Raw genomic sequence first — 25,991 nt, forward strand, 5'->3', positions numbered from 1 at the left:
ATTTTAGAATGTTAATATAACCTACTATATATTAATACAATTCTTGGTGCTTATTGAAAATTACTAGTAAAATCATGCAGTTTATTCTTGTATACTCATTAACTTTCTTCTTGAAGAATATGCATATAAGTATGATAAAGATTCCAAAGGGGACAATCCAGTGCTTATTCAGTCAGTACTTCTAATTGAAAATTATAAAGGAGCAAACTTTGAGTCTCAAGTGAGCCAACATTATGGTTATGGTGCACAATGTAAAAACTAGCTCAGTAATTTCTTCACTAAAAAGACTCATGAAACCTGAGAGGAAATCTCAAAGGGAAGAATATTTTTCCATAGTTATAAGTAATTTTCATAGAGCACTGGGTCATGAAATAGGTTCTCACTTGAGCAAGACAGAATCCTATAGTCTCCTAAAAGCAAATTTTTTTTCTCCAATTAAGGATGATCTTCTAAAGAATTCACACTATGTACTTTTTACTATTCAAATGGTTCTTTGTTATTTCTGCTATTAATTTGTTGCTAGATTTACAAGTTTGGAGATTTGTGAAGATGCTTCAAAGCATACAAGCATGACAACACAGGTTGATTACTGAGGAATCCTCATTTCCTTCTTCCCCCAGCTATGATGAATGTCTCTTTCTAGAGAGAATGCTGACAAATCTCTTATTGACTCTTAATATCAGTTTCTTTTACTTCTGTGTTGAGTCTTAGGAATTTTCTTCTTAAAAAAAAAGTGGAAGTGTTGGAAGAAAATATAAAGACTGTCTCCAATATTCTTCATATGTTTATCATTTGCCAGAATAATCATACAAACATATATACCTATCTACAAAGACCAATTACCAGAAACTGTCTAAAACCGAAGAAGTTATAAGAAAACATAGCATGAAAGTTCCTATCGGTTAATATATATGATCTGCAGAGGTAGTTAATTAATATGAGCATTGATATAATGAAATTAAAGATGGTCTTATTTGAAGCTTAGTAACAATGGTGCTTTTTAAAGCCATCCTGAATTTGAAGCTGAAGCACTTTGCTGGGTACTTCCCTGGATCTTCATGTTGCCACTCCAAACTCACAAACAACAAAAGAGTTGAGGTATTTTTATAATAAATTAATAAATTAAAACTTATACATTTCTTTGTAGATAAATTATGGATGACTACTAGCATTCAACATATGAAATATTAATATGTCATTCTAAATTTTACTTTGTTTCCCTGTTCTAACACTTTTAGAAATTTGTATAGAAGCATATCCAGCTGTTCCTTAATATCTCTTTCTACATATTTATTTGCGTTTTGATACTGATAGTTTAGAAGTAAACAGAAAAAAATAAATAGTAAGCTACTTACATAGAATATTAGAGAACATGTAATGTCTACTTTTGAATAAGGAAACCTAAAACTTTAGTGATTACAGAAAATTTTGTATATCTGTTTTATCTCAACTACAAAATTAAATAATTATATTTTAACTCGGTTTAACAAAAGAAATCAACAGATAATATAATCCTTCAAGTCTGCTTTTTACTCATATTTGATATTTTCAAGCTCATTATTTAATATATAGGGTATAGTATTTCTCCTTTGTTAAATTTTGTTTGAATAAAAGTAATAAAGGAAATACTGTTTAACAAGATATCATAAGTGAAAGTTTTTCCATAGTTGTAATCACAGAGAAAAAAAAAAGATAAAACTAACTTTACTTCACCATTGAGACTATCTAGAAGGCCACAAATTATTTTCATTCATAAACTTTATGACTGATAGAACTATTGATATTTCTCCTACCACTTTCATAACACCTTCTAAATAGCTACTCTTCTAGGAACACACTAAATACAACCTCAGAGAGAAATTTATTGATTTATGTGTCCTTATTAAAATATTATAAAGCCCACAAATAAATGGCTGATGATAAAAGTCAAGAATTTGGGAAAACTAAAACAAATCAAACACTAATCCAGTAGATGGGAAGAAATAACAAAATCTAGACTAGATCTTTAAAAATTAAGAACAAATAAACAATACAAAAAATTAACAAATCTGAGAGAAGGTTCTTTGAAAAGATAAACAATATTGACAAACCATTTGCCCAATTAATCAAAGGGAATTAATAGGAGATTTAAATTAACATAATCACAATTAAATAGGCAACTATTACAAAAGACCCCCAAAACTTTAGAACATGATCAAGAAATATTTTTTAAAACCTATTCCATTAATGTAGAAACCCTAAATAAAATGAACACATTTCTATATTCATTCATATTTTCAAGATTAAACCAGGAAGAGATCAAAACCTTAAACAGAACAGACTTATCATAAAGGAAGAAATCAGATGAGTGAGTAGTAAAAATCTTCAATTGAAAAAGGCATAGGTCCAGATGGGTTATCTATAAGCTGTAGAAGTTTCTTGGTGGATTTTTTGAGGTTGTTTATGTATACCATCATATCATCTGCAAACAGCAAAAGTTTGACTGCTTTCTTTCCAATTTGTATTCCCTTTATTTCCTTTTTTCTTCTTGTGTTATAACATCCAGTACTATGTTAAGTAGATATGGAGAAAATGGATAGCTTTGTCTTGTTCCTGATTTTAGTAAGATTGCTTTGAGTTTCTCTCCATTTAATTTGATGTTGGCAGTCAGTTTATTGTATATTGCTTTTATTATGTTTAGGTATGTTCCTTGTGTCCTTGATCACTACAAGACTTTTATCATGAAGGGGTGTTAGATTTTTCATCTTCTCATGGGATGATCATGCAGGTTTTTCTTTCAGTTTTTCTTTATGGTGGATTACATTGACAACTTTCATATGTTGAAACATCGCTGCATCTCTAGAATGAAGCCTACTCGATCATGTTAGATGATTTTTTTCATGTGTTATTAGATTCAGTTTGTATTTTGTTGAGTATTTTTGTATCAATGTTCATGAGTGAAATCAGACCATAATTCTCCTTCTTTATTGAGTCTTTCTGTGGTTTACATATCAGGGTGACTGTGGCCTCATAGAATTTTTTGATTTCCTCAATTTTTATTTGTCTTTTCCTTAATTTCTTTAAAGGATTCTTTTAAATTTCCTCTTTAAGTACCTCTATCATCTTCATAAAGTTATTTTAAGGTCATTTTCTTGTGCTTTGGTTGTGTAGGATTGTTAAGTTCTTTCTGTAGTAGGATACCTGGGTTGTAGTGATGGCATATTGCATTTTTTGTTATTGAGTATGGTTTTACACTGGTGTTTAAACATCTGGATTTGGGGTGATTATAAGCCTAGGTATTGATTCCTGTCTTAATTCTTCATGGAATGGTGTTTTGTTATTTCATTTTTGTTTCCTCTCTGGTCCTTTGGCCTAAATGTCCAAATTGGTAACTGGGAAGTCTTCAGGTACAGAAGTGTGTCCCTACTGCTGTTCTTGTTACTTTGGGTGTCTAGATCCAGGCTGATCTCCAGTAAAGCTAAAGTCTTCTTCAAAGTTGTAGACTAGAATACAAAGTCTGGGGAGGAAGTACAGCCTGAGATTGTTGGGTGAGCTTTAAGGAGTGTTACCAGGTAGTGTTCAGTGTCTTGCCTTGAGTCCCTAAATACAGCCTGACCTCCAGTAAAGCATGTCTTCTGAAGTTCTAGGCAGGCATATGAAGCCCAGGACAGGTAATCGATTCTGGGGTGGTTATGTAGGTTTAAGGAGTGTTAGAGGGCAGCCTGTGCTCTGGTAGAGCTTTCATGGCTATAGGTAAGGGAGAGAGAGGGTCATCGGGTGTGCCCTAAGGATCAGTCTCTGGGGACTGGGACAGCTTGGCTGGAATACAGGTCACTCACCTCCTTGTCCACTGGTGAGGACTGTACTTGTATCTAGTATCCTTTAATATATTGTGTAAATTGTCTAAAGACATAATGGATCTTTTATTTTGTGTATTTGGATTTATTATTGTTTACACAATATGGACTCACAAATATCTACATGATAACTGAAAAAATTACCAGTGATCCAAAACTTAAGTCAATTTTTACGAATCTGTTTTACAGTTATTCATAAGAGGATACAGAGACAAACAAAAAAGAACAAGCATAGTTTAGAGGTGCATAGCAAGGAAGTGTAAAATTCTAATGTAAATTTGTACTAACTTGAGAGTCTATTCATACTTTTATCCTCTTCATACAATGATTTTTGTACAGTATTAATCCTTGGTCAATGATTTATTACTGAAGCTGTAGGAAAACTACAAATGGCAAGTGAGAATTTCCCTGGATATTTCCTCTTGTATAGTTGTTCAGAGTTTAATGAAGAGAATAACAAAGGGGACCACTCCCAGTTCTTCCCTGGGGACTAGATACTCCTCCTGGAAAATTATAAATTGAGTAGAATGTTGAATCTCCAAAGGACTGGTGTTAATTCAATGGCACAAACCACACAATTTCTACCCTCAAGGGACTCATAAAACATGGAGGATATCACAAAGAAGAGAATAAGTTTCTGTGTTACTAATAGCTTTTCTCAAAAATCTTGACCTTGAGATATGGGATACCTATTTTCAAAAAAGCTCACCCAACAATCTCAGGCTGTACTTCCTCCCCAGACTTCTTTTTTTATATGAGACAAGAATCCTTTTAAATTCCCAAACAATAACTGTGTCATTTTCTCAAACAAACCTCTTTGAACAAGTAAGACACATTGTCTGCAGATTGCAGTTACCAGATTCATTATTAAGAACTTTGGACCTCTGACCTCTTTTTGGAGGAAGGCACCATAAACTCCGATGTTAGGGAAGTTTGCAAGTGAATGAAGGTGAGCACTGAATAATCTTTATCTTGATTTTTTACCTTCAAATCCATAGCTACATAAATAATAAGTTCTGAGTAAAATTTTACTGTAAGTAAAATGTTTTATAGTCTTAATCATTAGTAAACATTAACTAAAAAGAGGGATACTTAATGCAAAGAAATCAAAATTCCCCATATTTCTTCAGAGATAGGGTAAGGAAAGTAAGTGATAGCGATTCCCCAGGACTCCATGCTCCTCACTCAAGTTTGGAAATCAGTACAAACTCTTCCCTTGGAGCAAAGTTTGGTTTTGGGGTTAATATTGCTTTCTCCACTTACTCTTGCAGATGCCACACATGATGCAACTGACTGTGATAAATAACTCTTCAGTGTCTGAGTTCATTCTTATGGGCCTGACAGACCAACCTGAGCTCCAGCTTCCCTTATTTATTCTGTTCTTGGTGAACTACACAGCCACTGTGATGGGAAACTTGAGTTTAATGAATCTCATTTGCCTAAACTCAAACCTTCACACTCCTATGTACTTTTTTATCTTCAATCTCTCCTTCATTGATTTCTGTTATTCACTTGTTTTTACTCCCAAAATGCTGATGAGTTTTCTTTTAGAGAAGAATATTATCTCCTTCAGAGGTTGCATGACTCAACTGTTTTTCTTCTTATTTTTTGTGAACTCAGAGAGCTATGTGCTGACAGCCATGGCATATGATCGCTATGTGGCCATCTGCCAGCCACTATTGTACAATGTAGTTATGTCCCCTAAGATCTGTTTTATGTTAATATTTGGTACTTACATGATGGGACTTGTTAGTGCTTTGTTCCACACAGGTTTCATGATCAGGCTCAGGTTTTGTGATTCTAACATTATCAACCATTACATGTGTGACATCTTCCCTCTGCTTCGGCTCTCCTGCAGTAACACCTATGTCAATGAGCGTGTGCATTCCATTGTGGTGGGCACAGCTATCATTTTGTGTAGCCTCATTATCTTTATCTCATATGCTATGATCCTTTTCAATATCATTCATATGTCATCAGGTAAGGGCTGGTCCAAAGCCTTGGGCACTTGTGGGTCTCACATCATAACTGTTTGTCTCTTTTATGTAACTGGGCTGCTTGCTTATGTCAAGCCATCATCAGCTGAGACTGTGGGCCAGGGAAAAATTTTCTCAGTATTTTATACTTTTTTGGTGCCCATGTTGAATCCTCTCATTTACAGTCTCAGAAACAAGGATGTCAAACTTGCTGTGAAGAAAACCTGGAAGAGGCTCACAAGCTAATTTATGCATTGATACATCCTTTAATTCCATTCATTCCAGTTTGCTGCTTTTTCTATATTTTACTTGTCTTTTACACATTGTATTTATTCTATTATTTTCTTTTTTTTGTCCTGCAACAGCATTGATATAATTTATACTGCAACAACATATTTTTCTTTCCTCCATGCAAAGTTGCTCTATATGTACCATGAGGGTATGAGATATCTTTAGGGTCAATGTTTTTAAGATGATGGTTTGTCCATTTTATATATCAAATTATGTGCCTTGTCTTTATTTGTATACCTTTCATTATCTGAGAATAAAAATTTTAGTACTTTTTCTTTTAAAAATTATTGTGCACTTATTTTAAAATTTATGTATTGATGTGTGTAAGTGTTCCTGGTGCATATTTATCATGGGCATACATGAGTCTGAGGGGACAAAGAGGATGTCAGATTCCCTAGTAGTGGAGTTCCAGTCAGCTGTGAGCCTCCATGGAGGTGCAGGGAATAGAACTCCGGTCTTTTGTAAGCTAAGAGCTTTTAACCCCTGAGCCCTATTCATAACTACAATTGCATTTTGTTCCTAGCTAATGAAATTGTGTTCATTCTATGCTTTACTTCTAATTCATTTCTTTCTTTTTTGTACAATTTTATGTTTTTACTTATTTTTATGATTTATTACCTGTATACTAATTCAAAGAGATGAAAAGAAAATCATGGGAATGAAATAATTATTAACATTCCAGCAATTATTTGATGTGGTTCTTATTCTAGCACTTTAGCTACAAATTGACAATGGAAATCTTTAAGTCATGGGTATAACATTTTTTACTTTTACACAATTTATTATTTGACATGTATTATACATTTTATTTTCTGTGTTGGGTTGGAGATTCTGTAGTGTTTAATGAAAACCCACAGGTATGTGGATGGTGAATGTCTAAGCTCCCTCAGTGAAACTTCCTGCCCACATTGCAGCCAGCTTCACTGTTTTCCTCCTGGCTCTGTCTACCTATGATGTGTTCTCAGGCAGTCCTTGTGAAGACAGTGAGCTTCATGAGTTTCCTGAGTACTATATTATAAGCACCCATCTTTCCTCCAAAAGAAAACATGTCAGTTTTAAGAAAAAAAAATACAGATAGAGGTTGTATCATGCTTAGGGTTAAATGGATTATGGAAGTATAATTTTAAAATTATTTATTTATTTATTTTATGTGCCTTGGTGTTTTGCCTGCATGTATCTGTGTATGAGGGTATCAGAATTTGGAGTTACAGACAGTTGTGAGCTGCCTTGAGGGTAATGGAAATTGAACCTGGATCCTCTGTAAAAACAGACAGTATTCTTAACTTCTGGGCTATCTCTTGAGCCATGAAAGTTTATATTTTATATTAATAATGTTTAAAAATTCTTAAGAGATTTGACTTAGAACTGCAGAAGTACAAAAATAATGCATTTTAAATAATTAAATCAGTCTGTTAAATTTAGTGTATTAGATAGCTAAGCATTCCTATTTAATATTGTAGTGATGAGATTATTGAATGTTTTAAGTTTTTCAAAGTTATTTTAAATACTTAGCATTTTTCAGGTTTTTATTCATTAATTCATTAAAGTGTGTGATTGAATAGAAAAAGTGACTGAGCCACAAAAACAGCACAAAAAGTGTGGTCTAAGTGCTGTATTGCAGTTAACATCAAAGCTGAAGCAGAAAAAAAACAGCAAACAGTATCTGTATTAACTATAAACCTCTGAAAAAATAATTTCTTTGTCTTAGACAGAGAGGTACAATAGTTTATCAGTAGAAGGATGAACAATTAAGAAGGCAACATGATCGCATATTCATTTAGGGAAACAATGGTATTTTGTTGTCCTTCAAGCTTTTGTCCTCCTTCTCTACAAATTACAGTGATATTTTATTTGTGTTTTAATAAATACAGTTTGCCTAATGATCAGATTGCAAAGTTAGCTACAGTAGTCAGCCATACAGACCAGGCAGTGTTGGCACATACCTTTAATCACAGAAGCCACACAAGTTAGCCATAGACATCTGGTAGTGGTGGTGCACGCCTTTAATCCCAGCACTAGAAAGGAATATAAAACAGGAGGAAACAGGAGCTCAGGGCTCAGTCTGTAATCAGAAGTTTAGTAGTGAGCATTGCAGTCTGCAGTAATGCTGAGGATAGAGGTAACAATTCTCTACTGGCTTGGCTGATTTGCTTCTCTGATCTTTCAGTTTGAACCTTAATATCTGTCTCTGGGTTTTTATTATACATGCTATGTCTGGCACCCAACTTTTGGAGTACAAATTCATGAAATTGTTTGCTGGTGGCTTTGCAGTCACTAGCATAGGCCGTAGCTACACACAGACATTTTCCCTGTCCTACTGGCTAGGTTTTTCTTTCTTCCCTCCACTAGGCTGTCCCTGTTCTCTTGCTGCTTCCAAACTTGGTAGTTTTTTGAAATCCAGTCAGGCTTTTACTGTTCTGTGCATCAACAGCAAGCCTCACATCTTCAGCAGCAGCGGCGGCAGGTTTCATGAGAAAATCGGGAATTTTTAAGGGAAATGTTGGTTAAAAGGGAGAGTGTTTTTCCCACATTAATAATTGGAAACAGAATTATGATAAAGTTAGGTTCTACATGATTATGTAGCTCATGACTTAAAAATGGAACAACTAAATGCAAAGATAATCAACCTAATCAGGATTTCTATACTGTTAATTATCATTTTGATAACCCTTGTTTTCAGTTTGGTAATTCTTACTTTAGCTCTTTAAAAGTCATTTGGTTTGATGACCAAGGTACAGGCCTTAGAAAAACTTTAACAGATCATAGAGATTTTCAGATCCAGACAGAGAATTTAATATGGAACCAATTTCAGTATTGTTCTATAAAGTTAGAGAGTAACAGCTTAATGTTTTCAAACAACTAACCTTAATATATCCAGCAACCTTACAGGAATTTCCAAGTAATAGATGATCTATAAGAAATAATTGGGCTCTTATAAAAATGTTAAATTTAAGGAGATTGAAGGAAACAATAGTCTCATATGACAGGCATTCTTCTTTTGTGAAGCAAATGTTAAACTTGTGTTCAGTTTGTAATAGAATTATCTGTATAGACTGGATAAACTTGGTTAAAGCTGTCTAAGAGATTGATTGGTCCACTATCACAATGGTGCAGAGAAGTACCTGGTTCAGAGAAGAGGCTAAGACTGTTGAACAGTGGAGTAAAGCTGGAGGTTTGGAAATCTCCCACACTCAATGTCTCAGAGAAGAAGATTATACTATTATAGAAAGGCAATATCTATATGGTGACCACACCCTGGCTTTTTGCACGTAGCACCTTTGAATTTTGGGGATAAAGTTGGAGAAGTAGAAAAAAATTGAGTCATTTACTAAACTTAAACATGGCCCAAAGGAAGCATTCAAAGTTTTTTTTTTTTTTTACAAAGATTGATTTCAGCAGTAAATAAAATGATACCAAATTCAGAAGTTACACAAATAATAATTAAATCTTTGGCTTTTGAAAATGCTAATTCTCAATGCCAAAGAATAATTATGCATCTAAAGGCAAGGTCAGCACCCTTGGAGGAATGGATCTGAGATATAATCAATATTGAATCTCGTGACCATGATGATGCTTGAATGGGAGAGGTGATTTCCAGAGGTTTGAGAAAAACTCAAAATGTCAAGTGTTATAATTGTAGCAAAAAAGGTCACCTTAAAGGGATTGTAAGCAGCAACTTCCTAGAAATAATGTTTTTTTTTTTCTAAAGCATAATCCAAACAGAATGTCTCTCTCTTCTGGATTATGAAGAAGGTGTGGCAAAGGCAGGAATAGGACTAATGGATAGAGATCAACAAAAGATATTCAAGGTCACTGAAGGTCTGGTAGATACAGGTGTGGATGTAACTATAATTTCACAGGGATCTTGGCATTCAATTGGCCTCGTCAGGAGGTAATGTTCGTCTTTTAGGAATTGGAAATTTATCTCAGGTAAAACAGAGCATGAGATGGTTCAAATGTATAGAGAGCAGAAAGGACAAGGAGGAAAATTAAAGCAATATGTGACTAACATAGCGGCAAATTTTGGGGGGACATGATTTTTTTACATGTAATGGAATACTCAGATTAATATTTTTCCAAATTTAAAAACAAACCATAAATTAAAGTATATTTCTGGGAAAAATATAAGATATTATATACTGGATTTTTACTCAGACTTAAAGAAAAATGATGAAATTTTCGAGTAAATGATAGAACTGGAAAATACTGAACAGAGTAACCTAGAATGAAGGTAAAATTTGTATGTTTTGGCATATGTGGATTCTTGCTTCAGATTATTAGATTTCATATTTAATATGGAATATCAGGATACTAATAAAGGACCATTACATTAAGATGCCTTAAGAAAGTTGATATAGCAACACATAAATGATATGAAAACATATATACATATATAACCTTTTATTTTCCATTTCCAGTGAATGAACACCTTGGTTGCCTCCATTTCCTGGCAATTGTGAATAGAGCAGAAATAAAAATGTTTGAGATGCATGACCTTAAGTGTCTTTTGGCCATTTGAATTTCTTCTGTTGAGAATTTTCTGTTCAGCTCAGTGCACCATTTTTTAATTGGGTTGATTAGCCTTTTACGGTCTAGTTTCTTGAGTTCTTTATATATTTTGGAGATCAGACCTTTGTCAGTTGCGGGGTTGGTGGAAGATCTTCTCCCAGTCAGTGGGTTGCCTTTTTGTCTTAGTGACAGTGTCTTTTGCTTTACAGAAGCTTCTCAGTCTCAGGAGGTCCCATTTATTCAATGAGGCCCTTACTGTCTGTGCTGTTGGGGTTATACATAGGAAGTGGTCTCCTGTGACCATGTGTTGTAGAGTACTTCCCACTTTGATTATGATTGCAATGAAACTGTGGGTTGCTCTTGGTTATCTTTCAAATAGTATTTTTAACTTTTTGTATATTGATCATATCCATCTATCACTAATTCTTTTCAACTTTCCTTAGTGAGCTCCTTGCTTCTTGTTCCATTTCATGTTCTCTTCTTATGGTTTTAATCATTATTAACAGTCCCCGGAGTTCAATTTAGTACTGCACATATGCACATGGGTTTGATAACCTACTGGTAGCCGTATTTCCACAGGGCAGTGACTCTTTCTTTCAACAGCTATTAGCTGACAAATTGTCTTAGGCTAGGCATTGACTCTGGGACTCTTCCCTTATTAATGCCAGAGTCTTTATTGTCTTGATGTTGTGTAGCTTTTGAGAAGGTAACGGTTGATGCTGAAAGTTGATGTACACAATATTCCTATTATGTTCACAAGTTAGCACATTCCAGCTTTTCTCTATCCATTTGTTCTTACATTATTTTTATCTTGAAAATAGATTTTCATCATACAATATATTATGATAAAAGTTTTCCCGCTTTCAACTCCTCCGGGATTCTCTTACCTACTGTCTCTCTGGATTCACTTCTCTACTCTTTCTGTCTCTCTTTAGGAAAGAAAAAGGCTGGGAAAAGAGAAAACTGAAAGCCTGGTTCCAGCCAGAGGAGGGACCGCTCAGAAAGATTTTTTTACAAAGTTAGATTGAAACCCAGATAAAGATGGGCAGGTTCCTACTTTGACTGAGGACTGGTAGTCTACTGAAGGGATCTGAAAGAGTGATATTCATTGTAGTGCTGATTGTTCGAAGGCTTCTTACTTTCTGCACGTCTGGCTGTTGATCTCTGTATTTCTGTCTACTGTTGGAGGAAGAGTCTCTGATGATGGTTGAATAAGGAACTAATTTCTGGTTATTGCAGAATATCATAATTATTTTATTGCTGTGCTAGTTTTGCCAAACAGTAGTATTTGGTTTTACCCTCGGTCCATGGCTTATTTACTACAATGTTCTTGGCTAACCAGTCAGTACTTATTCAGTATGGGTTTCACGCCCCGGAAGTGTACTTTAAATCAAATCAGATATTGTTTGATCGAGAATTTGGTTAAATTTAACCCATTATTTATACAAGAAATTTTATTTGGTGATGAACAATATCCACTTGGGTCTCTGTCTTCTCTGTTTGATGATTTTATCTAGATTTATTTTATATATGTAGATATTTTAGGAAGGTTTGACTACATTAGGTTTACATATATTCCCTCAGATGGTCAGTTTTATTTTATAGTTTTAATTCATTTTTACATACCAACCGCAGTTCCCCCCTTCCCTTTCCTTAGCCCTCCCCCCACTTGTCCAACAACTTACCTCAATCCACTCCTCCTAAATGGTAAGGCCTATCATGGGGAGTCAGCAAAGTTTAGCACGTTAAGTTGAGGCAGGGCCAAGCCTCACTGTCCCCCACAACCTGTATCAAGGCTGAATAAGACATCCCACCTGAGAGAATGGGCTCCAAAGATTCAGCTCAAGCATCAGGTATAGATCCTGGTCCCATTGCCACGGTACTGCAAACAGACCAAACTACCCACCTGTCGTCCATATGCAGAAGGTCTCGTTCTGCCCACCTGTCGTCCATATGCAGAAGGTCTCGTTCCGCATCATGCAGTCTACCCAGCTGTTGGTCTAGAGTTCCTGAGTTTCCATGAGGGTGGTTTATTTCTCTGTGGATTTCCCTGTCATGATCTTGATCCACCCTTTTTCTTATAATCACTCTACCCTCTCTTCAACTGGATGCCTGAAGGTTACCCTGGTTCCTGGCTGTAGATCTCTGCATCTGCTTTCATCACTTACTGGATAAAGGCTCTATAATGACAGAGTGATTACCTAGGAAGGCCAGTTCAGGCACCCTCTCCTCTATTGCTAGGAGTCTTACCTGGTGTTTATTTTTGCATGTCACTCCCTTTATTCCCTCCCTTGAACATTCTTATATCTCACTCTCTGTTTGAGCCTCCTCTTCTGGGCCCCATGCCATCCATTCATGACCATTTCCTCTTCCCAGGAATATCCACTCCCAATCTCTTACTATATCCCTAACATCTGTGGTTATATTGATTACAGCTTGCTTTTCAATAACTTAGTGGCTAACATCTATAAATAAGTGAATACATACCATAATTGCCTTTCTTTTTGCCTCCTCTTGCAAAATGTTTCCTGAGCCTTTCTTGGTGAGATGTTAATAAAGATGATGCATCCACAGGTGATCACCCATCATGATAATGTGCTATGGAGTAGCTATAGACAAGTTAAAGAAATAGAACTGAAGTGCAAAGGTGAACCCTGAACTCATGGTCAGTTAATTTTTACAAAGGTGCTAAGACTGTATGCAATAGGGAGCAATTGCCCTTTTCACAGATACTCAAAAAATAACTCAAAATTTACTGACATAAATGTTTTATAGCCATTTTATTTGAATTGAAACTTTTTTTCTGGGAAGTAAGGTGACTCATGAGTATGCAAAGATACCTCACATGTCTAGGGTAGCTTAAACTTCCAAGAATCACTAGATCATCCTGAAAGTCATAGAAGCAGTAAATAACTGCTACAGGGGGGAGACTTGAGCTGCCTGGAATTCTTTCTCCCACCTATATAGGTTCCTGCTAGTTTTTCAGAAAACTCCATGGATATAGTTTTTGAATAGTCATGTAGGATATAGCAAAGTTTTTTTTTTAAAAAAAACTTTCTTTTATCTCTCTTTATAGTTGATTAAATTCCCTCAACTATACTCTTAAAGGAAATTGAAGGAACATATGGTTCTTGTTTTAGTTAGGGTTATGGCTGTGATAAAATGCCATGACCAAACACAACTTGTGGATGAAAACTTTTAGTGTACGGAAGGGGTGAGGGAGAATATAAGAAAGAAAAGATGTATATGTAGTTAGATTTGGATTTATAAATATATATTCAATGAAATAGAGAATGACTTCTTAATGTGAGTAGTCTTTCTGTTTTACTCAACATGATAGAGCATCACACTTTAACCCATCATTTTTTTTTTTTTAATCACTATGGTACTCTGGAACATTCAACAATACTTTAAATAGCTTTGTTGGCTCCAATTTCTGTGTGTGAAGAAAAGATAATGTTCTTGTGGGATGGATAGGGACAAGAGATATTACAAAGAATAGCACCAAAACAAATGTTTGTCTAATTCAAATAACAATAATTCTAATTATAAGAAACTTGATTCATATTAATAAGAACATGAAATAAGCAAAGATGCAATAATACCCAACAATTGCCTTTTATATATCTATGTCACTTTTGACACATTGTGAGAGTCACCTGTCCTAATTTATACATTGCACTGTGAAGTCCAAGTATATTTAATATTGTTATTATATTTATCATTTATTGTGATACAAAGATTGTAACCATACTCTTTTATATGTAAGACAAGTACTACCATGGAGATACAATGCAAGTCTTTTCTTATGAGTTTCAGTTTACAGATATACAGACAAATACACAAATACAAATATAATAAATAAAGGGTAGAGAAGTTGCATACCTATTTATAGATTGAATATAAGGAATTTAAAAGTCTGGGTTTAAATTCTAAATTTATGTACACATATATTCCATATCTTCTATTTATATAATATAGTCTAGTTTTAAAAAATATTTTAGAATTTTAATTTTTGTCTACAGTGTCTTAATACAATCTTTGTTGTTTATTAGAAAGTATTAATAAAGCATGTGGTATATCCCTCAATTCTTTTGGAAGGGTGTGGAGACAATTTTAATGATGATTCTAAAGAAGACCGTGCAGTATTTTGTCAAATGGTAGTTCTGATAGGGATTTTTAAGTGAGAAAAACTTTGAGTCTCAAATGAGCCAACATTACATTTATGGTGCATGATGTTAATACAGGCTTAGTAATTTGTTCACTCAAGGGACTCATGAAAACTGGGAGGAAATCTTAAAGGAGAGAATAATTTTCCAGGATTCTAAACAATTTGCACATTACGCTGGAACATGAAATGCATTCTCACTTTCAGGAGAGCCTTTTACATTCTCACAAAAGGATAATGCTTTCTTTCTGGAGGTGAGGATGATTTTCTAAAGAGAATCTTACACAGATATTGTCACAGTCTACAGTGAATCCCTTGGAGAGGGTTAGACACAGATCTTCACAGATGCTTGTTACTGTGTTCATCATTAAAGGTTTTGTTGCCTTGAGGACACTGTGGAAGGATTCATTATAATAGTTGCAATGATCTCTGTGTAACAAAGGTGATCACTGTCTCCTCTTCATAATTTTCCTTCAGTCAGAAAGCTTTAAATTCTGGGGTTCTGATATTTTTTAGCTATTGCTTTTTTATCTCTGATCTCTACTGAAGGCTAAAGAGAAGAAAGAAGATGGTGTTCAAAAGTCAATGAGAGCTTTTTCAGCAGTCTCTTTGAAAAGAAACACATCATAGTTGATGAAAGAAGGAAAGGGGGATGCCTCAGGGATCAACCTATGATGTTATGATTGTATGCCTGGAAATGTCTTCAGAAAAAAAACTGAACTTACAAATGCAGCAAGTCTAGAAATTTCTGTCTCTTAAAAGACATTTTCCTGTTAATTTCACAAACTGTCGCTGTTCCTACATTTGATACCATGAAGCAAATGGCTGTAGAGAATGACTCTTTGGTCACTGAGTTTGTTTTCATAGATTAACAGACCAACCTTCATTGCAGCTGCCCTTATTTTTTATGTTCTTGCTGAACTACACAGCTACTGTGATAGGAAACTTGAGCTTAATGATTCTTATTTGTTTGAATTCACACCTTCATACACCTATGTACTTTTTACTATTCAATTTGTCCTTCATTGACTTCTGTTATTCATTTGTCTGTACTCCCAAAATGCTGATGGGCTTTGTTTCAGAAAAGAACATCATCTCTTATACAGGATGCATGACTCAGCTCTTTTTCTTTGGCTTTTTTGTTAATTCTGAATGTTATGTGCTGACAGCAATGGCCTATGATCGTTAAGTGGCCATATGTAAGCCCTTGATGTATGCCATCCTTATGTCTCCTAGAATGTGTTTCCTACTAATGTTTGGGTCCTATTTGATGGGGCTTGCAAGTGCCATGGCCCATACTGGCTGTATGATTAGGCTCAGTTTTTGTGATTCCAATACCATCAACCATTACATGTGTGAAATCTTCCCTCTTCTCCAGCTCTCCTGCAGCAGCACCTATGACAATGAACTTGTGAGTTCTCTTATTGCTTGCATAGTTGTCATTGTATCCGGCCTTGTTATCCTAACCTCATATATTTCCATCCTGTTAAATATTGTTCACATGTCATCAGCTACAGGTTGGTCCAAAGCCATGGGCACTTGTGGTTCTCACATTGTGACTGTTAGTTTATTCTATGGATCTGGGCTCCTTACATATGTCAAGCCAGCATCTGCTGAATCTGTGGACCAGGGGAAATTTTTCTCAGTGCTTTATACTCTTGTGGTACCCATGCTTAATCCTCTCATTTACAGTCTCAGAAACAAGGATGTCAAACTTGCAGCAAAGAGAACTGTGATGAGAATCAGAAGCTAAAAGAACAGGTTTGTTTTCAGTAGTCTCTGACTGCATTGTATGGTCTTCTCATTTATTCCCCATTACCTTTCTTCTATTCTTCCTTTTCTCCCCTTTCAATATTATTATCAGAATTATTACTGTAACACACACATACACACACACACACACACACCACCACCACCACCACCACCACCAGCTGTCATATAGCTTTGTGTTTTTTTTATGATTTGAGAGTCCTCTGTAATCTCAAGTTTAGCCAATCTGATCTTCACTACCTGGACCAGTTGAAGACTTTGGTCTGACATATTTTCTATATCTAAAGGTAATACTCTTTTGTATTTTCTCTATTTAAATAAATCCATGGGACTATTTCTAGTCCTAGAAATTATACTTTTGAAGGCAAATGTGCAACATTGTGTCACTATTCCTTAAATTCAGCTGTGGATTATTTCTAAGGCAAACAGATTTTTTTTTTGTAAAAAAGAATAGAATTTATTTATGCCAAAAAGAACTGAAAGGGTTATGAAGAAAAAGTTATGAAGGAACAGAGTTGTTCCATTGTGGGTTTAACTAAATAAGGGAGTGTGAGAACAATAAAAGAGCCATGTGGTCTATAGTGCAAGGCTTTAGTAGCCTAGAAGGAAAAGCAAATGCTCCCACAATAGCATTATTTTCAGGTTAGGTGATTAGAGAAAACTACAAAGTGACATTTCATCTTGTGTTTTTAGATTATTGATCATTCTTTCAAGGATGATGAAGCTGAGTATTTGGTTCAAGCCTTCTGACAAAGCAGGACCACATTTCTGTAAATAATATATAAGCTTTAAGAAGCTTATTAGATGTTAAATCTTTCCTGTCAAGCAAAATTATTTGTCCATAATAAGATTAATAGAGAATTATACACTAGAAAATCTTCTTATATGTGTCTAGTTCAGAAAGTATGCTGTCATTTTCTATCTAAATTGCATAGGAATTTAAAGAACATACTTATTTTGGAGATACAGTAGTCAAATAACAATGATCATTAAAACTTGAAGATTATGATGTTTGAAATGTTCTAAAATAGTAGATTAGTAAAAAGAGCAAGTTAAAAACTTAAATTAAACTTAATTAAAATTATTGGTACTAGATATTTAAGCATAAATATTCATAATAAATGTTTTTATGTATATACTATATATATATACATTATATATGCTTTATACAGATACAGTATAATTTTTTAAGCAAATTATGAATTACTGGTATGTACTTGTTTTGTTTTCATTTGTCATAGTACCTAATTAAGTATGGTACTAAAATGGTTTGGTTTAAATTTTGATAAGAAGATACAGTTTAGTAGATTCATAGAGTGATTATTAAAGGCTCTGACTATGTTGCATAAAGCTCTATTTCCAGGAAAAACTGGGACTAAGCAAATATAGAATATGAATCACATATTCATTATGTGATTAGAAGGTACTCTTTGACCTAAGTGTGAAATCATAGTCAGAGTAAAAACAATGAACACATAGTGTAAGTTTAGTTTTATTAAGTCAAATAGATTGATTTTACAGGTGTAATTATTTATATTAACATGGAAAATGAACTGATTAGGCTTTTAATCATCTGACATTTAATAAAGTTATGGATAAACTATTATAATTTGATAATAGCTATAGATACGTAATTAAAATTATAATTTAAAAGATAATATTGAAAAAAATTTGATGAAAGATAATTTTAAATGTAAACTCATTTCATATTAGTGAATGTTTAGAAGCACTGTATATGCACTTGTTAAAATATGGTCATAGTCTACTTATCTAATTTGTGCTTTATTGTATCTTCATTTATATAATTGAAATGGAAAATTTGGTTTGATAACTCCATACTAACTAATGTTAAGTGCATAGTAAAACCATTTTAAATTAAAATATTAATTACATTGATTATTATATCTCAGGTGTCATAAATATATCAGGCAACATCTTCAGGCTTAACAGTCAAGGAAAATGTGAAATTTGAAACCTCATGATTATCCCCCTCTCAACAACCACTGGTTGCTTGTAGCTCTTCATCTAGAAGTGGAGCCTTGTGTTTCAACATGTTGGCATTATGCTCATGTTTAGGAAATTGCCTCTGAGACTTTATGGGTGCAGTTTTCTAGTCATATCTAGAAGATATCTACTACCTACAGTTATCCTGATCTTCTAGCTCTTCTCTCCCACCACTCCACCATGACTGTCTCTGAGACATAGGTGTAGAGGTTGCATTGCAGATATACCACTTGGGTTTGATATAATTTTTTCTGGTTTTGACCAGTTTCAAATCTTTGTAATAGTCACCATCTTTTGCAAGAGAAATTTCTTTGATAAAGAATGAGAACTAAAGAAACAATACTTCTAATAGCAGAAGCCAGAGGGATTGATGACATCACATGAGAACACACAATCTACAAAATTAGTTAATCAGGTTTCATAAGCACTCACAGAGACTAAAGTGACAACATGGAGCATGCAGGTGTTTATGCTAATTCCTATATATGTTATGTTATGTATGTTATGGTTGTGTAACTTAGTGTGGGACCCCTAAGAATGGGAGTGTTAATGTATCTGACTCTTTCTTCTGCTCTTGGAACCCCTTTTAATCCCACTGGGTTCCTTGTCCAGCTTTGATACGAGGGTTCATCCTTAGTTTTATTGAAAATTGTTCTGCCATGTTCAGTTGATAGCCCCCCTTTTTTTCCTGAAGGAAATAGAGGAGTAATGGATGTAGGGAAGATGGGAAGTGGGGGTAATGGGAGCAATGGAGGGAGAAGAATGTGGTTGGAATATAATGTATTAAAGAAGAATAAAAACATAAATGCTTATAATACAGATACAAATATAGTTACATTGTTTTAGGAGAGGGGAAATAGTAGTTTTTCTCTTGGTGCTTATGACATTTTCTGATATGGGTAGTTGTCTAGGTTTACAGTACTAAGTGTGAATCACCTTAAATTGAATGGGATGGGCTTTCGGTACAAATAGATAACTCTTGTTAGTACAAAGATAAAACTGCCACTATTGCACCATTGAGAATATTATTTCCTAGGCCACATACTGCTCTAGTTTATAGACTTTATAATTGGTAGAACTGTTGCTATTTCTCCTTTAGCTTGCATAGCATTCTGTTACTATCATGGCTAGTAACTCTAGGACACACTAAGACAGCTTAAGAACAAAATTTAGAGCTACATTTGATTTTATTAAAAAAATCAGAAAGCAAATAAATTACTCAATGATGAAACTCAGAAATTTCAAAAACTAGAACAAATCAAACAAAAAAATAGCAGATGGGAAAAGATAAAAAAAAACAGATCTGAAATTAATAAAATAGGAACAAATGAGGCAATATGAAGAATCAATATATCTAAGAGCTGGTTCATTAAGAAGATAAACCAGATTGACAAATCTTTTGACTGATTAATGAAATAAAGAATCAGGAACTCAAATTAACACAATCTAAAATGAATAGGGGAACATTATGAAGGACATCAAAGAAATTCAGATTATAAGAATAATTTCAAAAGTTATATTTCATTAACATAGAAACCCTAAATAAAATGGATAATTTCTATCTTCACCCAAATTACCAAGATTAAAGCAGTAAGAGATAAACATATTAAGAGAACAGACCCCTCACACTCACACACATACACAGACATACAAAACACACAGAGAGACAAATACACACAAAAACACCTTCATGTAATTGAAAAGGTTAATATTCAAGCAAAGAACATTAAGTCAAAACATTGCCCAAAGAATTTGAAACAAAAGAAATCTACAAAAGCACTAGTGAGTTTGTTTTATTTTGACCATATACTATTGGAGATCGAGGCTACCCATGTAGTTTATTTACCCAAGGAAACTCAATTAGAAGAAACTAATAATTCTAAAATTATTAATTTAAATAAAGACTGAAAGGGCACTTCTAAGCTTTCTTTATTAATCCAGTAACACTCTTATATTAAAACCAGTTAAAGATACAAGAAAAAAGAACACTATAGGCCTGACAAGCATAAAAGCAAAACATTTCAATAATACACTTGCAAATCAAACACTGGCACATAGTTTTCAGTGTGCATTGTTTGTCACATTTCTCTAGTTTTTCCTAGCTTGTGTTTCTGTGTCTCAAATTCAACATCCCTTTATGATAAAGGTATTGGAGACATTAGGGATACAAGGGTCATACTTAAATATAATAAAAGCTATTTATAGAAAGCCGACAGCTAACATCAAATTAAATGGAGAGAAACTCAAAGCCATCCCACTGAAATCAGGAACACGACAAGGCTGTCCACTCTCTCCATACCTCTTCAATATAGTGCTTGAAGTTCTAGCAAAAGCAATAAGACAACATAAGGGGATCAAGGGGATTCGAATTGGAAAGGAAGAAGTTAAACTTTCATTATTTGCAGATGATATGATAGTGTACATAAGCGACCCCAAAAACTCCACCAAAAACTCCTATCCTATATCTGATAAACACCTTTAGTACCATGGCAGGATACAAGATCAACTCCAAAAAATCAGTTGCCCACCTATACACAAAGGATAAGGAAGCAGAGAGAGAAATCAGAGAAGCATCACCTTTCACGATAGACACAAACAGCATAAAATATCTTGGAGTAACTCTAACCAAGGAAGTGAAAGATCTATTTGACAAGAACTTTAAGTCTTTGAAGAAAGAAATTGAAGAGGATACCAGAAAATGGAAGGATCTCCCTTGCTCTTGGATTGGGAGGATCAACAAAGTAAAAATGGAAATTCTACCAAAGGCAATCTATAGATTCAATGCAATCCCCATGAAAATCTCAACAAAATTCTTCACAGACCTTGAGAGAATAAGGGAACTTTATATGGAAAAACAAAAAAACAGGATAGCCAAAACAATCCTATACAATAAAAGTACTTCCGGAGGCATTACCATCCCTGACTTCAAACTCTATTACAGAGCTACAGTGTTGAAAACAGCTTGGTATTGGCACTAAAACAGAGATGTTGACCAATGGAATTGAATCGAAGACCTCGATATTAATCTATAAACCTAAGAACACCTGATTTTCGACAAAGGCACTAAAATTATACAATGGAAGAAAGAAAGCTTCTTTAACAAATGGTGCTGGCATAACTGGATGTCAACTGGTAGAAGAATGAAAATAGATCCATATCTATCACCATGCACAAAACTCATGTCCAAATAGATTAAAGACCTCAATATAAATCTGAACACATTGAACCTGATGGAATAAAAGATGGAAATACTCTGCAACACATGGGCACAGGAGATCACTTCCTACATATAACCCCAGTAGCACAGACAATAAGAGCAACAATGAATAAATGGGACCTCCTGAAACTGAGAAGCTTCTGCAAAGCAAAGGACACTGTCACTAAGACAAAAAGGCAACCTACTGACTGGGAGAAGATCTTCACCAACCCTGCAACTGACAAAGGACTGATCTCCAAAATATATAAAGAACTCATGAAACTAGACATTAAAACTCTAATTAACCCATTTAAAAAATGGGGTACTGAACTGAACAAAGAATTCTCAACAGAAGAAGTTCAAATGGCCAAAATACACTTAAGGTCATGCTCAACCCTTTTAGCAATCAGGGAAATGCAAATCAAAAACAACTTTGAGATACCATCTTTACACCTGCCAGAATAGCTAAAATCAAAAACATCAATGATAGCCTTTGCTGGAGAGGATGTGGGAATTGCTTGAGAGAATTGGGGATTTTCTTGCTTGTGGGAATGCAAACTTGTGCAACCATTTTGGAAATCAGTGCAGCGATTTCTCAGGAAATTCGGGATCATCCTACCCAGAACCCAGCAATACCACTCTTGGGAATATACCCAAGAGATGCCCTATCATATTACAAAAGCCATTTGTTCAACTTTGTTCATAGCAGCATTATTAGCCAGAACCTGGAAACAACCTAGATGCCCTTCAATGGAAGAATGTATGAAGAATGTATGGAATATATATATTAGAGTACTACTCAGCGGTAAAAAAACCAAAAGATGAACATGGTATGTACTCACTCATAATTGGTTTCTAGCCATAAATAAAGGACATTGAGCCTATAATATGTGATCCTAGAGAAGCTAAATAAGAAGGTAAACCCGAAGAAAAACCTATAGTTATCCTCCTGGATATTTGAAGTAGACAAGATTGCCGGGCAAAAATTACGAACTTGGAGGTGGGGTGGGATGGGGTACGAGGAGATGGGGAGAGAAAAGTGAGAAGGGGAGGATGGGGAAAGCTTGGGGGAATGGGATGGTTAGGATAGACAAAGGGTGGATATAGGAGCAGGGAAGTATATATCTTAATTAAGGGATCCATTTTAGCGTCGGCAAGAGACTTGACTCTAGAGGGTTTCCCAGTTGTCCAAGGAAGTGTCCCTCATCTGTTCATTGGGCAGCAGAGGAGAGGGTGACAGAACTGGCCTTATCCCATAGCAACACTGATGAATATCTTGCATATCACCATAGAACCTTCATCTGGCGATGGATAGAGATAGAGACAGAGACCCACATTGGAGCACTGGACTGAGCTCCCAAGGCCTAAGTGAAGAGCAGAAGCAGGGAGACCACAAACGAGGAAGTCAGGTTTGCAAGGAGTGCGTCCACCCATGGAGACGGTGGGACTGATCTTTTGGGAGCTCACCAAGGCCAGCTGGACTGGGACTGAATGATCATGTGATCAGACAGGACTCTCTGAATGTGGCTGACAATGTTGGCTTACATAAATGCCAAGGATAATGACACTGGGTTTTGATTCTACTGCATGGACTGGGTTTGTGGGAGCCTAGTCTGTTTGGATGCTCACCTTCCTAGACCTGGATGGGGTTGGGAGGAACTTGGACTTCCCACAAGTCATGGCACCCTGACTGCTCTTAGGACTGGAGAGGGAGGGGAAGTGGGGAGAGTGGGAGGGAAATGGGAGAAAGGGAGGAGGTGGAAATTTTTAATAAATAAAAAATTAATTAATTAAATTAAAAATGCTGGTTATGATGTGTTAATGAAATTTGTCCAAAAATAATTTTATTATTAGTATCTTCTATTTTTTCTACAATGAATAAAATTTCCATGATCATTTTCATGTCAGTTTTTGTTTGGGATAGGAAAAAATAATGTGATTCCTGTTTGATTATTTCGGGGATGAGCAGCCAGGAACAAACAAGGGGCCTCCTACTACAGGAAAGTGGCTTTGAGATAACACTCCTATCTGAGGAGTTGATGGCTGCTGAAGAAGGAAGTATATTATCATTTGAGAAATGGCTAAGGATAAGTTACTAGTGCCCTAGTGAATAACCACGTACTGATGTCCTTATAAACAGTGTTAACTGGACTCAGAGTTTATTAATAACAATAAAGAAGAGGATCTAAGGCTGAAAAAAAGATGAGATGGGTTCCTTAAGATTATTTAGAGGGAAGTAATAGTGGATTGATATTCTAATTTCATGTTGTAGAAGTGTTTGAAAATTTCAAGGGATAGGATATTATTTGACAAATGAATTTTGATATAAACAAGACAAAGGAAAGAAAGGAAATATTTTCATATAACTTATTTGGAATTACCTATCATGACACTTAAAATTACTATTAAATATTCAAAGAATATTTAAAAGATACAGACTTGAAAAATAAAACAAGAGGATATTAATAATCATCTATTAAATTGTTTAAAAATTAACTATGACAATAAAGAATATTTCAAAGGAGAGAATACTAAAAGTATTAGAAATTCTAATTCATTTTTTCAGGAACTATAAGTTTTGCAATTAATGGGTATAAAATTTGCTGGTTTCATTCTTGACTAATTTGAAAACACAGATTATTGTTGACATTTCTTTCTTCACTCTTCCAGTGTTCTTTATTCAATGTAGTTACCATGTCTGAGTCTCTCTTTCTGATCTCTTTGTTATTCACAGAATATTTGACAACGTCTAAAGATATGTTATTGGATACAGATGACACATGTGTGTGATGTAGAAGATAGACATAGAATATGTAAGTGGCCATGTATTTTTTTTCTACACAGGAGAATAGCAATATGCTAAAATGTATTTCATTCAAATATGAACAGATTATAAACTTCATATACCTGAACAAGAATGTGAAAAAGGATCAAACAACTAACACTTCACAGGGGCTTTTATTCAGTCTAATGCCGTTTTAATATATTGTGTGCATCACTTTTATATCAAAGCCACATTGAGATACCTTTTAATTTTTTTTAATACATTTTTTACTGCTTTCTTCAGAATGAACCCCAACAGACTTCTATAAGCAAAAATATTATCATTGGTCTACAACTTAAGCCCTATTTTCCTGAATCTATTTTATCGGAATACAGAAGAATATGTAGATCCAATTATATGCAATCAATCATCAGGGAAGTCTATATTTTTATAGTCGGAGAGTGGAAAAAAATGACTATAAACTTCAGCTGTTTTGGGAGAGTGTTTCTCTCCTTTCGGTATCTTTGTTGAAATTTTGCATAATGTTAAACATTGGTCTAATGTGTATTTCTGAAATCAGAGATGCCCATAAGAAAGCTACCCATGTCAGGTTAGTGAGTCCCTAGACACTGTTCTATAGAGTTATACAAAGCACAGAGGATAAGGACAAAAAGGAATGCTCACAGTTCTGCCATGGGGACTAAGTATTCCTTGCTTGAGACCATAAATTATGTAGAATTTTCAATCTCAAAAGATCTAATGGTAGTTTTGTGACATTGAATACAAGCACAAGCTCACTAATTAGGACTCTCAAGACGCTGATACAGCAAGGAGAAAATCATAAGGAAGAGAATAATTTCATGGTTCTTAATGAATTTTCTTATTTGAGTGAGGCAACGCTTTGGAGTTTTACATAAGATTATATTTTTTTTTCACGTGAAAACAAATTTGTCAAGAAATTCTCAAACAAAAATATCCTGTGTGACTCTTCTAGGAGTTCATAAACACATTTGTGCTGATGTCTATATCTTTATTATTGGGAACTTGGCCCTCTCTTTACTGAAAGAAGGAAAGGTCTAAGAGCCCCCCAAAAAACGCAGGCTCCAGGTGAATGAAGGTAAGCACAAAATAATCTTTGTATTGAGTATGTATCTTAAATTGCAAAGGTATACAAATTATGAATACTGTATGAAAGTTCTTATGTATTGATCTTTTGCAGTTTTAGTTGTTATTAAAGACTAAAAAAAGAAATAGAATTTTATTAGAAGTTGCATATTTGGCTGTATGCTTTCCAGACAGATACACTTACTATGGTATGGTAAAGAGGAAATAGGTGCTCTTCAGAAATCAACAAGGGTAGTTAGGGATATTTGTATGGCTTGTTATATGTTCCCTCAACCCAAGCTTATAAACCAACAATTTTTTGTTATCCCCCTGAAGTCAAATATTAAATGCTTGATAGTGTCATCTTTTATTC

General features: G+C 34.6%; 1 protein-coding gene and 1 pseudogene across 1 annotated transcript; both read left to right on the plus strand.

The window, feature by feature from the left end:
* Positions 1 to 5,101: 5,101 nt before the first annotated feature.
* LOC126490603 (olfactory receptor 143-like) lies at positions 5,102 to 6,058 on the plus strand. The gene has a single exon (XM_050125656.1). It carries the CDS (start codon positions 5,108 to 5,110, stop codon positions 6,056 to 6,058), a length of 951 nt encoding a protein of 316 aa, XP_049981613.1. The 5' UTR covers positions 5,102 to 5,107.
* Positions 6,059 to 13,159: 7,101 nt separating this feature from the next.
* On the plus strand, positions 13,160 to 16,533 carry LOC126490593 (olfactory receptor 143-like; annotated as a pseudogene).
* The last annotated feature ends 9,458 nt before the right edge of the window (positions 16,534 to 25,991 follow it).

This window comes from Alexandromys fortis, unplaced genomic scaffold, assembly GCF_014885135.2.
Source record: "Alexandromys fortis isolate MF-2015 unplaced genomic scaffold, M_Fortis_MF-2015_v1.1 scaffold_253, whole genome shotgun sequence".
Lineage (NCBI taxonomy): Eukaryota > Metazoa > Chordata > Mammalia > Rodentia > Cricetidae > Alexandromys > Alexandromys fortis.

Coding starts and splice junctions, on each gene's coding strand:
- LOC126490603 (XM_050125656.1), top strand. CDS start 5,108: ATGCCACACATGATGCAACTGACTGTGATAAATAACTCTTCAGTGTCT.